Raw genomic sequence first — 17,501 nt, 5'->3', positions numbered from 1 at the left:
CATTGCGTAGCTTGTCCAAAGGTGCTGTCAGATCCGAAAATCGTGGCAGGTGGGTGCGCATATAATTTGCAATGCCCAAGAAACGCATCACCTCTTTGCCTGTTTGAGGTCTGTCAATCGATTGTATATTGGATGTCTTTTTTGGATCCAAGAATATCCCTGATTCGCCTACTACAAAACCCAAAACATTGGTGCGTGATAGTGCAAAGCCGGATTTCTCGTGATTCAGTAGCAAATTGCATTCGGTCAGTTTGGATACCACAGCTGCGACATTGGCGCTATGTGAAGCCAAATCTGTATCATAAACGTATACATCGTCCACAAAGGAAATACAACGCATTCCGTTTGTGATAGTAGCAAGGCACCGACAAAATTGGTTGCTCAAAAATTTTAGGCCAAAAGCCCCACCTTTATAGACCCATTGCTTCCCTCGATGAGTGAAGGCTAGTTTGGACTGGTCAACCGGGTCTGGAATAGGCAGTTTGTGAAATGCCGACTTGACATCGAGTCGTGTCACCACTTTAGCTCCGTTAAGAGTCTGAAGTACGTCTTTCACCAATGGTAATGGGAAGCGATCATCTTCAATGAGAATCCTGTTAAGGGCGCGCAAGTCTAGGCAGGGCCTTCTGTCAACGAGGTTACCAGCAGCGTCTTTCTTGGGCACAAAGATAATTGGGTTGTTAAACTCCGTGTTACTTGGTGCTTCTTGTATAAGACCATCGGCGAGCCATTTTGATATGGTCTCATCCAGAAGAGAATTAAGTTTCGGTGGAAGATCATATTGTCGCGTGTAGACTGTCTTTCCAGGAATTGTTTTGATGCGCACAACGGCTTCTGGGATATTGCAAAATGCTCCAGGTGGTATCCGTTTGTTGGCTTCGAGAATGGGAGAAACAGTAGAGAAAAAGGCGTCTCTTTCTTCTGGGGTTCCAGCAGGCGTTTCATCCGGAGTTTGATACTCATCGGTGTTTTCAACTACCTGTGTTGGGGTGTCCCATGACCGCGCCAAACCTCCGAGGAAAATTCCAATTTTGTTCATGATGTCAAGACCGAGTGAAACCTCTGTGTCATCTGTCATATCAAGCACATAGAATCGATGTGTTGTCTGAATACCATTGTGAATGATTGTCAAAGGGTCAGTGATGCCATTGCTCATAGCGATATGGCCTTTCGCTGCCTCATGGATAGGAACAGTTTGCTTTGTAAAATGTATTTTATTTTGTTGGCAAAATTTATTGCTCAGACTAGAAAAATTTGCGCCGCTGTCACAGAGTCCCAAGGTTCTACTATTCTGTACCGTGATAGGAACGAAAATAGAATCGTTAGTGTTGTTCTGTGAACGCTCATTTCCTTTTGCGCCAGATCTCATATAAAGGATCGGCTGCTGCATACCTTGATTTGCCTTGTCAATGACAGCGTCGAAATCCAAATCCATGTCAGTGACCGGAAGGAGGTCCTGCTGGTTGGGTTCGCTATGGGTGGCGGCCGAGGTTGCGGACTGAGCCCTTTCCTGTTCCAATTGGGCACGTCGTTGTTTTAGTTCATATTGTTTTTCTTTTGCTTGCTTGTGCTCGAGATACTCTTTGCACTTGTGACCATCGACACGAATGCGGCCGCAAAACCAGCAGCGTTCTTCATTGACTTTGGTTCCGGCTCGTTCCTTACCTTTGTCTCTCTTTTGAGAAGAGGACTCGGGCTTGCTCGAGAAACATTGGCCATTGGTGTGGTTGGATGTGGGGTGGCGACGACACTGGTCGACTCGCGACTCTTGCTTTCTTGCTTTCTTAGCAGGTCTGCGGTCATGTTCTTCACCATCATCATCAGATAGTGACCAATTGTTGACGTCTTGGCCAGCATCTTTGTACCCGTCGTACACAATGCTCAGCAGTTCGGTCGCCTTTGCAACATTGAGAGGCTGATCCTTGGCAGAGGCAGCGTAAGCCACCTTCACGGCCATCTGCAGCTCTGGAGTGAGTGACCGGACAAAGATTTGACCCCAAGTCTTGCTGTCCTCCTCCTCGGCATCGTGCATGAGCTTGTTGTACTTGTCAGTGTACTTGATCAAATTCTCTCTTGGTCTAAGTTTCATTGCATGCAACTGGTCTGAGATGGCAACTGCTTGCGAAGCACCACCATATTTCAGGTTGAATGCTTTCTTGGCTTGCGACCAAGACAGACGTTTGTCCGCCAAGTGACGTTGGAACCAAGACAATTGCTCGGTCGACAATGTTGGCAGCATGGTGGTTTCCCAGCAATCTTCTGGCGAAGCATTGTGGTGGCGAACCACGACCTCAAACTTGGTCAAAAAGTCGTTGACAGATGAAAAAACCTCTTTGGTCTTGTCTCTGACACTGTTTTTGATTTGGAAAACGGGCAGATCCTTCAAAGGAATCTTGGGTCCATTCTCCTGCTTGACACACTTCACAATGGCACCGGCGTCTTTATACACACGGGCTCGCTCAGTGGCAGCAGCAACAAGGCGTTGATGGTATGCCTTCTGCTCAGCGGGTGCTTGCGCATCCTCGAGGCGAAGTGCTTCCAACAAAAGTTGCTCTAATTGGGCCTTATAGACCTCAAAAAGTCTCGAAGCAATGACCTGCGGGTCAGCATGCTTGGACTCCAAGCTCGATAACATGGCGGTGGTGCTACCGTCTGCTACAGGCTGGGCATAGATGTCCTTCTCGACACTGGAGATGCCTGGGGAACGGGACGACTCGCCAACAACTTCCTCCATGGTAAGGTCTTCAGTGGCTTGAGCCTTCTTGAAATCGAAAGTGGCTTGGCTGTTCATAGTGGTAGGATAGATTGGTAGTCAAAATTCGAAGAAAAAAATGTGGTGTTCAACAATAGAAAGGGACTAGAAGTCTTCGAGATTGCTGTTTAATTCCAAAAGAATCAATGATCTATCCTTCACTTGTTTTCTACAGCTATTTATACACGACCAGGGTCTGTGACGATGAAAAGAAAAACCAGATAAATGATAGATCCGCTCAGCAACCTGACCAATACTTCTTGACGCTGGTTTCTAATCGAAACCGCTGTAAGTCAGCCACGACAGTATGGATAGGAGCATTATCCATCACAAGATAATGACCTTTCATGTGTGGATAATGGTCCATTTCATCCATTGTGGCTTTTAGAAAGCTGATATAGTGTCCTGTAACCGTTCCTTTGCTTATTTGCCCAACACCATCTCCCCGCTTTCTCTTTTTATTGTATGGAAGCTGAGGAAGTCTAAGGCTGCATTTGATTAGACCTTCAGCAAAAATCGCGCCTTAAATAGTCATTGTTGTCGCTCGTGTTTTGGGAATAGTGATCACTGCCGGTGTACCTTTCCTTGACCATGCCATACTACGTTTCAAATTAATATGGAAAGCAGACTCGTCAAGAAAGACACAGTTTCTCGTGAAATCCATGTCTGTTTTTTCCCATTTACGAACCCAATCCAAGCACTCTTGAATCTTTTCTTCGCTATTCCGGTCTATGGGTCGAAGCCGAGCTTTTTTGAGAGACAAATTGCAATGTTGTTTTACAAAATCGAACAAGGTAGTTTGGATACTTTTAATTCTGTAAATATTTGTTTTAACTTCTTCATTACTTCGTCCAGGACGACGGAAGGATTGTCATCAATGCACTCAAGGATAGCGTTTTTGTGTTCCTCATGGAGAATACGAGGACGACCAGTCCTTCTCCGTTTCTCAAAGATGCTGTCAGGATCCGTCTCGTATTGTTAAGCCCATTTCTGTGCTGTACGAACGTGAATCCCAAGTTGTTTTGCAGCAGTGGCCGCACTCAAACACTTCTCAAACAGCAATTTAAAGAACCTCACTTTGTCCTGATCACAGTAGCGTGTATAATTTCGCTTCACTGATGTTTCCCTCATAATAACATCACTACAAGGCTTTACCACTTCTTTTTCCACCTGCATTGTCTCTATTTCTTTTTCGCTCTTTAGAGCCAATTGAGCTAAATATTGTGTATGAGAGCTCAACGTTTCGAGACGAAACTGCTCCCCATCAACAATATAATCCATTGGTTCAGGTCGACCATATTCGTCGACAACAGAGCCTTTCCCATTTTCAAACATGAATTGAATGTTCATAATCTGTGATTTCTGATGCAATTGTGAAAAAGAAATAAAACGAAGACGAGCATTTGGTATGCTCTTAAATATCCAAAGATGCCAAGACTTGTCCTACAAAATATTCTAGGCAGCAGGACATCTGATTTGTCAGCCAGGACGAATTTACATTTCGTACAACACGAATTTTGCTCTCCTGTCAGGCAAATTGATTTTCCATCAGGGCGAATTGATTTTTCGTGCAACCCGAATTTTGTTCTTGTTATTGGGCGAATTACTTTCCGGAAAGAGTGTATCATTTTGTGTTTAGTGCGGGTCCGGACTCAGGTCCACAGCATAGCGGGGACCCAATCTTGATATCCAGGAAAAAAAAAGAATTTTCGAAGCTTCGCTACTTTTCTTTTGTCAGGCACATCTGTCAGATTCCGTTTCCTTCATCTCATTTCCATTCCTCATTAAATCATTCACTATCTTAACAACATGAGCAGAGGTCGTGGTAGCACTGTTACTCCTACTAGCAGAAGCACTGCCCGTTTGGCTAATCGCCCGGGCCGTGTGGTGGCGAGTAATGGTGCCTCACCACGTCCTCTTTCTGTCCCTGTCCCTCCCCCTCTACCACAGTATACTTCTTTCATGAGCTCGCAAATGGAGTATCAAGCTGCTGCTGAATCTGCTGCCCGAGCTACATACGAACAAGTACGAGGAAGCCGTCCGCAGAATACAGTTAGATCGTATTCTCCCAGGCAGGAAGAATTTCTCGAGTGGTGCCGAAGACACTGTCCAAATGATCACACTAACCAGCAGAATAATCTATATTTATAAAATAATCAAAATATATGAAATAATAGATATACTGTTATTTATGTTTTATATAATTAATAACTTATATTTAAATTTGATATATAATATTTTTTTCTTTAAAATAATCTGAAATAATCTGTTTCTCATAAAAATCATTTTCTTTAACCCATGAATTATTATCATTATTATAGCCTTTCCATTTAACAAAAAAGGAGTATTTATTATTTTCTATTTTATGTTAATTATATTTTCTATTTCATATACATTATCATCTTTATTTACATTTCTCATATTTTCTATTTTTTTATTAGATTTATTTGACCTTTTCTTTCTTTTTTTAGTAACTTTCTTTAATTCCGGATAATCTAAATCACTTTCTTCAGTTATATTATTTTCATTATTATTAGAATCTATATTTTCATCAACAATCATATCTTCATTTATATTTAATTTTAAAAAATCGTTTTGTATTTCTGTTAATATTTTAAATTTATTAATCTGTTTCATTTCATTATTATAAACAATATCAATTATTCTATTTTCTTGTGGAAAATCAAAATTATCCATTTTCCATAATTTATGATGTTCCTGTGTTATAATATTAAATGTATTTGAAAATTTTTCTATATTTTTTAATAAAAATGCTACTTTAATCTGTAAATTTATATATTTAATATCATCTGTTTTTAATGTTGAGTTATTGTTACTAAATCTTTTAAACTTATTAAATAATTCTTGAAACTGATTCTCTATTTTACTTCTAAAACTTCCAAAAACTTTATTATAATATATTTCTTGTTCATTTAATTTTTCATTTATTTCTTTTCTAATGGGATAAAAAAAGTTATTATCATCTAAATCATACCCTTTATTATCACATAAATCTTCAAATTGTTTTATAAATAATGTATAACCTCCATCAATAGCTACACAGTCTTGTTTTAAAATTTTATTATAAAGTTTCATATTAAGGAACATCATACCATCACTAACTTTTCCACATAAATCACTATAAGATACAAATATTACCATATCATTTATATCTGAAACCACTTGTGTTCGAATACCAGAAGATTTTAATTTATATGACCACCGTTTTTGTACTGATATATTTGGTTTATCATAAGAAATAGAACTATCATGTCCATCTAATAATAGTGTAATATTTTTAAAATTTTTAGGGTTTTTAATTAATGCTATTAAAATTCTTATTTTCATATTTGAGAACATATTTAATAAATAATAATTAACTTTTTTATTCAAAGAATCATAATTTGTAATCCAAAATTTTATATAAAATGCATAAAAACTAGTATATGGTATATATTTTTTCATATTTTTGCTTGTATATCCAGATGTTAAATGGAATAATAATATTAAACCCTTTTCAATTTCTACATATGGTGATGGGTATTCAATATTTGAATATAAATTATTTAAGAAAAAAAACACACTTGTGTAACCTAATTTTTGTGATAATCTTCTTTTACTTCATTTATAAATTTTATATTTTTTATTTCAGTTCGATGTTTATATTTATAATTTATAATTTTCCAGTTTTCATTTAAAAAAGACCATTGGTTTAAAACTAATTTGTTAACTTCATCTTTTAATTCATTTTTCAAATTTATTATATTTTCATCATTTTTATTAATATATTCACTCATAATTTCTATATCGCTTTCCATATTTGTATCTATTCTTTTATATTACTACAAAATTCAATTTTCAAAATAAAAAAAAGAAAATATTTATAACAATATATATTTAATAATATTATATTATAAAATAAAATAATACTATAGTAACTTTAATTAACTATAATAACTATTTATTCTTCCCAGTTGATCGACGACAGAAAGCTTCATCTTTTTCTTGTGGAAGAGGTTAGCCACATATCTGTTCGCAATCTATATATGTACGCATGTCTTACAATTGTGTTCTTTTTAGGTCGTCTTCAGAGAGAAGCGTAAACCTGGAAGAAAGAGAAAAGAGCCAGAGAATTCTGTGCTGTCGCCCGCCTTGTCACCCGCTCCTGCTATGCGTACCACCACCACCATGCCATCATCCTCGCCTGCTGCTGTTGTTCTCTCGCCCGCCACCGCCATCATGCCATCATACTCGTCTGCTGCTGTTCTCTCGCCCGCCACCGCCGTCATGCCATCATCCTCGTCTGCTGCTGTTCTCTCGCTCGTCACCACCATCTTGCCATCATCGTCGTCGTCATCATCTGCTGCTCTACCTCTACGCGATGCTCCGGGTTATACCGTTGAGCAACCTGTTGCGCCTGATGCCCCCGCCCCCAAAGTCAAGCTTGCTACCGTTAAACAATACATTACTTCCATTGTCGATCTCCATTTTGAACAAGCCGAAACAGACCCTTGCTTCAGTCGTCTGCATCCGCGTGGCCCACTTGTTCATGCACTGGTTGATCATTTGAAACGTGTGGAAAACGAGCTTAGTCGACAAAACTACGAAGACAGAGGCATGCGTACGACAGCAGATGGTTATTCGACATCAGCTGAGATGGAGCGTATTATAGATCATTTTCTGGCCACCAACAAGCAACAAGGACTGCGAAATTGCACTGCTTTTCTTCTGCAACACTATGGACTTCTACGGGGCGAAAGCGTTCGTATGATGGAACTTGCCGATCTACAAACGTTACTTCTTGAGCGCGAGGGTGTCACTGAATGTCATGCGTTGGTGATGGTGCTTAAGCAAGGAAAAACAAACCAAGAGGGCCGTGTGGAGTTTGCTGCTGCGATGCGTAACGCCAATGTTGTTATCTGTCCTTTGATGATGCTTTCCTTTTATCTCTTTCATCGGTGGCACGTTGCTGGTGAGGCATTCCCTTGTTTCCAAAGCAATCGAGATTGGTTCGACATCAAGCTCATCAGAGGCAGAGATCGCAACACGCAGTCCATTACGTATGATCGTCATCGCGAGTGTATTTTAGAAGCATTCAAGTCAGTCGGCATTCACAGTAAAGCGGTCACTCACGCTATGAGGGGTTCGTCAGCACGCATGGCAGAGATATCTGTAACGAGCGAAGAGTCTATCCGGCGATTAGGTCGTTGGAATAATTCTGCTTTATCGACCAGTTATCTAACCAATTTGCCTCGTGATATCTTGCGGACCATGGCAGGATTCACTAGAGAGGCTGGCCAATTCTACTTACCTCGTGCTGCTGTTACACCACCCCTTGAGCTTTGCAAGAAGGTTTTTCCTGAAGTCGATCGGTGGCGGGCGTTGCTGGATGCCAAACAAATGGAGGACTCGTGCGCGGCTGATTCGTTTTTGCGTCTTCTTGTGCAGTTGCGTGTTGTATTTTTGCAAGATTCGGTTTTGATGAAAAAGCGCTGTCCAGGTCATCATTTGTGGCAAGATCCTTTGTTCCGTGATCCTTTGTATCTTGAATTTGAACGGTATGTGCTGGTGGACTACAGTCTTTCGTTTATATACTAATTATCCTTTTAAAATAGTAACTTGAATCATGCACTTGAAAACAACGAAGAGCCCACTGATCTGTTACTTCAACGTGCCGTGCCGATCATTGAAAATAGACTTGCCATCTTGCAACAACAAATACAACAACAAATCGCTGCTCAGCAACAAGACACCAATCGCATCGTACAATCTTTCTCTAACGCCATACCCACTCTGGAAGCACTTGCGCAGCTTGCACCAAACATGAGTCGTATAGGAAATATTGTACAGCATTGGGACCGCATCGCCAGCGGACAAGCATCCTTGAGCGTCACGCTCAACTTGGCAGGTCAGCAGCAGCAACAACAACAGCAGCAGGAAGGTTGGGGCTCGGTTTCGCTCCCGTCCTCGTCCTCCTCCCTCCCATCCACCATGACAGCAACTGTGGCACTGCCATCAGCAGCACCAGCGCCATCATCATCTTCGTCGTCGTCGTCAGCAGCACCAGCACCAACATCGTCATCATCATCGTCAGCAGCATCAGCACCAACTCATCACCATCATCATCACCATCATCATCACCCCCAACAACAACAGCCCATATATCCATCCATGAACCGCACAAACGTCCAAACAATCCCACAATTATGGAATGAATGGTTTGACGGTTGGAATGGCGGCATGTCTGTGATTAGAATGGAAGAAGTGTACAAAACTGCATGGCGAAACAGTGATTCAGACGGCAAATGGTTTCGTAGAACACGAGCGATTATTCGGAAAGTTCAAGATTATATCGAAAGAAAAGGAATACGAGAAAGAGTACCAGAAGCGTTGGACACTATACATAGACACTATCTCGCTGTCGGCATTACCTCATTAGATTCACTATCGAAAGACTTATGTTTTTTTGATACACTTTAAACTTTTTGTATATTCATTTCACCATCTTTTTCTTTTTTTCACTCGCTAGCTTTCCCTTTGACACGCTTTTTTTCAACTTTCTAACATTGGCCTTGCTTGGCCATATTTTTTTTATTGTATTACTTTCATGTTGTGGTCTGCTGGCCATGATGGTTTTTGCCTCGCTTTTTTTTTCTTTTTAACTTTTGCTTGTTCCGTGGCCTTGTTTGGCCCCATTTTTTTTCAAAGAATATATAACTTTTGTTTTGTGGGCTCACGAGGCCTGTCCTAAAAATGATTATTGTCAATGGTTTGGAATAGGGAATGCTTATTATAGTACGTTTTCTGAAGCATTTGATAAATCAGCTGCACTTGATGCAGAACTTAAGATGTAGGAATTAGATTATATATATACACGCAGTACTGGATATGGCTCTAATTTTAGTAATTTAACAATGGACACTCGAGACGACTGTGTATACCACGAACGATACATGGTTAGCAGCATGGCGATAATGTATTACTGGAAACAGGAATATGTTGTTTGAATGAAGGCGATGTAGACTAGTTTTTCTCTCCAAATATGTTCGTACTGCTGCAGATGTTGCGCTGGTTTTTCGCACCTTCCGCTGTCAAAATGCATTGTGAATACATAAATCTTGAGCAGTTATCAAGGAAGGATGATAGTCATTAGAACTGCTTATAGTTAGTTCATCGGTCGATAGCGGTTACAAAGTGGTTTTATAATCGTTGCAATGGCAGCAATAAGTTGCTGTTATTCATCAGTCAGGCAAAGAAAGGAACAAGATATGACATGTTCCTACACAAAACAACACTAACTATCTCTACCTAGTGTCTGTTACATGTTCAAAGTACAGGAAAGGAGAGAAAACATTTTTAATATCTCAAGCATAGATAGAACAGCGTATACCGTCCAATCCACTGAATCAATGTGCCATCTATACTAATGCTTTTTGAAAGCTATCAACAAGGTACCTGACGAGACAGAAGAAAGATAGGGTTAGTCTGAAGTGTAGACACTGATGTTGGATCTATGTGTATGTTAGAGTGTAGTAGTTTTGCTAACACCATGGCATCCATATCACTGTCATCTAACATTGAAAGTATTGGAGAGATCACTAAAATGTAGGCTCTTTGAGTGGTACAGTTGCTGTATGTAGCTAGCATGATACAAATTACACGACCTAGAGCAGCTCAATCATTAAGAACAGCACGATTTAGAAAACTTATTCTGCAATCTCGGATGACATTAACCTTTCCTTGAATACATGGAATCAATGCCCGGTTCATTTAAAGCATTTTGAAGGTTTTCCGTAATTATTCTAAAGATACCAAGCTCTTCTTTTATTAATAACAAGCAGGTCCACAGCTCTACTTATAAAAACGGTCCCCAACAATTGATATTCGCAGATATCATTCGGTATAACCAATGATATCGCTGGATATCACTGTGGTCCTGCTATCGGGATTTCAAAAAATGGTGGACCCAGGTGGACTTTGGCGGACCTCAAGATTTTATACTTGATTTTATCACTAAAGTAAATGTTCTTCTTATAACATTTTTCAAAATTACTATAATAATAGTAACAACAATAAACATGAATCGAAAAAAATAGAGAAGATAATAGAAGTATTGACAAAGAGAATAGCTTTAATGAAAAAAATGATAAAATAAACATTCAAACAAAAATTCAATAATAAAGAATGATCATTTTCATTTATATAGAAACTTTTATAAAAATATAATTCGATATATTAATGAAAAGAAAATTGAAAAAGTTCAAAATATCAAAATATCAAAATAATTTTTATAAGAGATTGATAAAGTGCCTAAAATATATGGTTTTTAACATCTGAGACTTCATCAATTGATAATAACCCCACTTTTCTTTTTAGCGATTCAGGTCTTATTGACTTATTCTGTCTCTTTTGGTTTATTGGATATGACAGATGATATCGTATTGAGTTTTGAGTACCAAGAAGAAGGAATCAAATTTTGATATCTGCGTTACATCAGGATAGGTATCGAAATGTTGAGTTGTCGAAACTTAACAATTCACCTTTTCAAATAAAATAATGATATCAACAACTATAGCTTCCAATAGAATCGCTAGTATTCAACAATAGGCGTTTTGGCTGTATGTAATCAAATTGCTATCTTAAAACAGATGACTCTGATAATATCCAATGAAAGAAAGGTATAAAAATGTTCGATGGGGAAATTGTAATTTGTTTGATATTTCTAAAAGTATAATATAACACTATACTGCATTCTGCATATTACTACATACTATTGTTACAGTGAGTTTGGGGTAGGTAGTTACGTAACGGTTTGTGTGCATGTTTTGTAGTGAGCACCAGTAATAATATCGTTTATTACAGACGGGTTGTGAAGTGATATGAGTGTAAAGTAAAGCATCATAGAAATGTGTATGGGTTATGTCCAAGGTTGTAAATAGTGGTGAGCTGTTGTCTTGATTAAGCTCAGTGAGTAGAAATATATAAGTATCAGGGATGTTACGTCTGTCCAAGATGAATGAGAAATAAGGATCAGGAATGCTACGTCTGTCCAAGTAAATGAGAAATAAGAGCAGGAATGTTACGTCTGGTCTTAATAGAAGTGTTTGTTTAGCTTCAGTTATGAGCAATAAACATTACGTAAGATAAAACAAGCCGTGTTAGGTCTTGAGTGATTGAAAACAACACTTGAAAATTTAAATAGAAAGTGAGAGGTAGAAATTCAATGTCTTTATTCTGTTTCTGACAAACCTGCCGGTGCGGTTGGCAATCCAAACAAAGGCTATGCATAGTGTGAGCATCCAAAGCGCATATACACAAGAGTGTAACATTTATTTTGGTTTGTAAAACAGATCGTACTTTTGATATAGTATTCTTTTATTTGTATCTGTCGCACATTAGCAAAAAGGGACAACAAGAGGAACAGTTATATGACAAGGCTACTATAGGAGCCTAGGTATATCATACCGATATATAGTTAAATATCAGCCGTGCGCTCACTAGTTAGTATCTGGTTAAGGTGCCATAGTTAGGGATGGAGTCTGCTTAACAGATTTGTGAACGCGGAATCTCGCTCGCAAAAATTGCAATTTATATATCAATTTTCACTCAATATCATCTAATGGAAGCAGCATATACACCTGTCAATGTTGTGAGATATGTTTAGTTTCTTTCAGGGTCCACCGATGTTGCTGCTGCTGCTGCTGCTGCGATTCGGTTAAACAGTTCAACTTGAGCTGTGACTTGACGAAGTCAACTTGGGATTGTTGGCAGTAAAGAACCGCCTTTGTACTTTACAAATGGATCAATTCGACGTGAATTATCAGGACTGATTTTACGTATTTGAAGTATTCAGCAGGCGATGATGGCGGTATGTCTCTTGTAACTCTTATGAATTGATGAGGTCATGTTCCCTTATTCGATGTACATTAATTTCGAACCGCCGTGACTTTCTTCTTACGTAGCGCCATTTCATTGTGGGATATTGAACGGAAAAAAGCCAGTGTACTCCATCGCATGGCGAGAGCGACGGAGAGATCGAGACAGCTTCGTGGGATGAATTCGAGCTGCTCTGGAAAATTGCACCGGACAATTAAGAGTTTCGGCCAAGTCGGTGATCAGGTGGCCGTCGCGGGTGTTGTCAACAGCATCGACATCGTTGTCGTGGGTGTTGGCCAGGAGCTAAAGTCGGGACTCTGGATACGCCTGAAGAAGGGTATCAAAAACTGTGCAAAGATTATAGAGCTATGTACCGAACTTGCTGCCAAAAAACAATGAATAAAAAGGGAGGCAAAACAAAACCATATGACCTTCTGACTGCCGGGGCAGGAATATCTTCTAAACCCCTGCATTTTCCTTTGTCCCCTTGTCTTTTCCTTTTCCTCTGTATCATGTCTGTTTGGTCTCGCAAGGTCCGTTGAAATACAGACATCGTTTCAACAGCCAAAAGCGCTTGTTGAATACGAGTTGTATACGGCCACACATGACTGGCTCAAAGCAGACACGCAGGCAAAGTCATGCGCATAGTGCGTTTCTCTCTTGCAAATGGTCTTACATCTCCAGGAGCTTTCTTATTGCCACCTCGGGTATGCCAACGGACACAAAAAGTTGATACAGACGTCGTACGTATATCCTCCACCCTTATCGGTGATATATTTCTGTGTCTTTATGCTTAGAGCAATAAAAACCTGGAGCTTGTGCGGGACCTGGTGCTCTGCTATAGCCAGGATCCAACAGATCCAGTATTGATACCCAAAAGAACTTTGTTGTCGAATCCTTTCAGATATCACGAATATCAGGATCAAGTCTCAGAAGCAGCCACAGCAAGCGAAAATGCTAACCCTGTGTTAAGTAAGTATGTGCTGTAAATACTATACAGTATTTTTTTCTGTGTTGGTGAAAATGCCCTTATAAGAGTTCTGTCATTTTAATAGCTTCCGAATCAATGGCCAAGAAGTTCTTCAACGAGGTTTTCGTTACCAACCTTCGATTGATGATGATCCTTCCGCAGGTTCACCTACGGAAACCTTGTTACGACTTTTACTTCCTCTAAATAGCCTAGCTTGCCGAAAACCCAATGAACGAATTATATACCAGAAAATCGGTAACGATGGATGGGGTTCAAGCAGCAATATCACCATTCAGCACGTTTTTCGACGAGAAATCCTCATTGGGATTTGCACAATGGTGCAGCAGAAACAATCTGAGCCTTTGCAAATCTGAGACTATCCGACGAGAAAGTACGGAAGGACCTGGTCGCCAAAGAGTCCGGTATCGTACTTTATACGTGCTTGAGGAAGCTTATCACGGTAAGATGCGAAATTATCTGGTTGTTGAAGAAAGTGATGCTCATAGACATATGTCCTATAGGCATTGTAGCCGAATCCATCAAGACGTACATACCAAAATTTCGACAACAAATCAAACAGATGAAACAAGATAACCATACCATCGTTGGTTACTGCCGCAAGTCTGTAACAGACGATGATCATCCAACACGAGTCCGTCTCTTGCGACAAACGGTGCAAAAACTTAAAGCGAGGTCCTTGGTGGACAGAGTGTACATTTCTCCACGCTCTTCGGCCAACCAAGAGATCCGAAGTAGAGATTTCATGGAGAGCGATTTCATTATATCAGATATTGAAGGCGCTATTGGTACAACTCAGGGTAAATGGAAATACTTTAGCAGGAAACAGAGCATTCGACACAATCCCGCATTTTCTCATCACCTGTCCACCGCGCTGGCAGGTATGGACACAGGTTTGGAGTGTTCTCTTTTACGTCGGACCAACAGCCCTGGGCCTTTCACAGTTCATCACAGAGCTCAATTGGTGCCTTGCTCCTCCCTCCACACTCACCCCACACATCTCCGCCGTCCAGAGTACGTACGCTTCTTGCTCTTTGGCGCGCATACTGGCAGCTGGTTTTCGACCGCATCCCCTTTGACCCGGCCATCGTTGCCCAGTCTGCCCTCCACCTCTACCACCAACTACATCCTCAGATTTCTGTGGATGAATAATGGCTCATATATCTTAATTTGTACTTTTTTTCACTATTCTTGTTGCTTCCTTTATGCGTTTCATTTTGGCACGCCACTTCCTTGAACGTGTGACCAACCAATAAAATTTCAGCCTCCACCCGGCTCATACAAAAGGGAACAGAGCACTTTGTACGTTCGAACGCCGCTCAAAATTGAAGTTTTGGTAAGGAACACCGGGCCGAACAAGCGTGTCTGTGTGTCTTCAAGTTTCTCGGATGGACTCGCTAAATTTGTCCGAATTAACCATCACGCAATGGGCCACCATTGGTTTTGGTGCATTGGTGAGCTGGCTCATGCTCTCGTGGATTTCGCAACCAAAAACGAAGCAGTTCAAGGTTGAGCCACCTGCTGGTATGTGTACCTCGGAAAGCAGAATGTCAATATAAAGGCGGTACCACGTTAACCGCGTATTATTGCTATTAGCTGCTCATCCATCCTGGAAAGGCCCAGTTCTTGAAAACCCCTCTATTCGCGTAAGCTTTGGCAAAGATTAAACGGCCCGACGCTGAGAAATAGGAAACTCATTAATACTGACTCGCGGATTGATTGTACCCTATTAGGACCCTCACAACCCGGGTGAGATTGTGTGCTATGACCCTGCCACTGGCTACCACATGGGTAATATTCCCTCGCCTACGGTCAAGCAAGTCGGAGAGGCTTATGAACGTGCCCGTAGTGCCCAACAAAAATGGACAAAGACTACGTTTGAACAACGACGTGCTGTCTTGCGAAGCTTATTGGATTTTGTGCTCGAAAATCAAGAAGATATTTGCCGCGTTGGATGCAGAGACACTGGCAAGACGAGTAGGTTTACTGCTGTCGCTTATCACGATTTAAGCTGGGATGGGGATGGCTACAATTTGATTACTCATTGGGTGTTTCGTGTATGAATTATAGTGGTGGATGCCTCGCTTGGTGAAGTCATTACGACCTGTGCCAAATTACGCTGGACTATTGACAACGGTGAAGCCGTTCTTTCGCCTGAATACCGTGATCCTGGATTGATGATGATGTACAAGCATGCCAAAATTGTGTATCAACCCATGGGAGTTGTTGCTGCTCTTGTCAGCTGGAACTATCCGTAAGCTTCCGTCTATTTAAACCCGTAAAAGTACCAAATCAAAGTAATTTAACGCTCTAGACGATTTTGATTTTACTATATCCAGGTTCCATAATGCATTGGGTCCCGTGATTTCTGCTTTGATGTCTGGTAATGCCATCATTGTCAAAGCATCCGAATATGTTGCCTGGTCGACACAGTACTACCAGCGTATTGTTCAGACCTGCTTGGCTGAGCACGGCCACGACCCCGATCTCGTTCAATTCATTACTGGTTTCGCTGACGTCGGTGAGGCTATAGTTCGATCCGGTGTGAACCATGTCACTTTCATTGGCTCGCCTGGTGTTGGCAAGCTCGTGCAACGCAATGCTGTCGACTCTCTGGTACCCTGTCTGCTCGAATTGGGTGGCAAAGACTGTGCCATTTTGCTCAAGGATACGGATCTCAACCAGGCTATTCCAGTGCTGATGCGCGGTGTTTTCCAGAACTGCGGTCAGAACTGTATTGGTATCGAACGTATTATCATTGCTGCTGAAATCTATGACAAGGTCATCGCAGAAATGGAGAAGCGTATCTCGGGACTTCGTCAGGGCTCTGTATTGGCTGATGGTGAAGGCGTCGACTGTGGTGCACAGACAATGGGTACACAGGTAATATACAGACTCAGATATGGAGGGCTTCTTGCTGAACGATGGGCATGAATGTATGTTGACTATAATGTTTCGGTGCCATTGGAAAATTACAAATAGTTTGAGAAACTGGAAGGACTTGTTCAAGAGGCTGTGTCGCGCGGTGCTCGTTTGTTGAAGGGTGGTAAGCGCTACCAACATCCCAAGCATCCTCATGGCCAATACTTTGAGCCGACATTGCTTGTGGATGTGACCCCGGATATGGAAATTGCCAACGAAGAAGCCTTTGCACCCATTATGGTCATCATGAAGCATAATGGACCTGAGGATGCTGTTCGTATTGCCAATGCTTGCCCTTACGGCTTGGGATCGTCCGTGTTCTCTGCTGATAAGACGCTTGCTGAACGTATGTGCCTTCAACTCAAGACTGGTATGACAAACGTGAACGATTTTGCTGTCAACTACTTGTGCCAGAGCTTGCCATTTGGCGGTGTTGGTATCTCCGGATATGGCCGCTTTGTAAGTAAAGTCATTGGGTTTTAAACTTAAAAAGAGTGCGATTATTTACCGGGTGGTGCTTTCTTTTTACGTAAAATAGGCTGGTGTTGAAGGTCTCCGCGGCTTGTGTGTGCCCAAGGCCGTCACTGTAGATCGCATTCCTTTCGTCAAGACGCCCATTCCTCCGATCCTCGACTACCCCATCGATAGCTTGACCAAGAGCTTCACGTTCTTGCAAGGCTTGATCAATATGATGTATGCACCATACTATCTGGCCAAGGTTAAGGCAGTGTTTGATCTTGCCAAGGCAAACATGTAAAAAAAGAAACTGTTGCTTTTCGCCATTATTTCCCCTCTAAACCTCTTCCCTACTACTTTACACGCGAAAAACACGTAAACATCTTTTCCCCTACTCTTTCAATGTTTCTCTCTTTCGTTGTATCTATTATTCTACAAACTAAAAAACTTTAAAAAAAGTAATTTAACACTTGACTGTAATAATCACGCTCTTGCGCAAACATAATC

At 40.9% G+C, this 17,501-nt stretch overlaps 2 protein-coding genes across 2 annotated transcripts; both read left to right on the top strand.

Annotated features, from left to right (window-relative positions):
- The first annotated feature begins 13,769 nt into the window (after window positions 1-13,769).
- BDB00DRAFT_839543 (uncharacterized protein) lies at window positions 13,770-14,873 on the top strand. Its single transcript, XM_053124707.1, has 2 exons — window positions 13,770-14,058; window positions 14,120-14,873. Exons 1-2 carry the CDS (start codon window positions 13,827-13,829, stop codon window positions 14,851-14,853), a joined length of 966 nt encoding a protein of 321 aa, XP_052976353.1. The 5' UTR covers window positions 13,770-13,826; the 3' UTR covers window positions 14,854-14,873.
- BDB00DRAFT_839542 (Aldehyde/histidinol dehydrogenase) lies at window positions 14,815-17,490 on the top strand. Its single transcript, XM_053124706.1, has 7 exons — window positions 14,815-15,140; window positions 15,213-15,262; window positions 15,350-15,593; window positions 15,687-15,870; window positions 15,956-16,499; window positions 16,599-16,997; window positions 17,077-17,490. The coding sequence occupies exons 1-7, from the start codon at window positions 15,005-15,007 to the stop codon at window positions 17,293-17,295; spliced, it is 1,776 nt and encodes a 591-aa protein (XP_052976352.1). The 5' UTR covers window positions 14,815-15,004; the 3' UTR covers window positions 17,296-17,490.
- The last annotated feature ends 11 nt before the right edge of the window (window positions 17,491-17,501 follow it).

This window comes from Zychaea mexicana (genome assembly GCF_025766255.1).
Source record: "Zychaea mexicana strain RSA 1403 chromosome Unknown BDB00scaffold_76, whole genome shotgun sequence".
In the NCBI taxonomy this organism is placed as follows: Eukaryota; Fungi; Mucoromycota; class Mucoromycetes; order Mucorales; family Lichtheimiaceae; genus Zychaea; species Zychaea mexicana.
The sequence above is the reverse complement of the archived record's forward strand: the minus strand, read 5'-3'. Positions and strand labels throughout refer to the sequence as shown.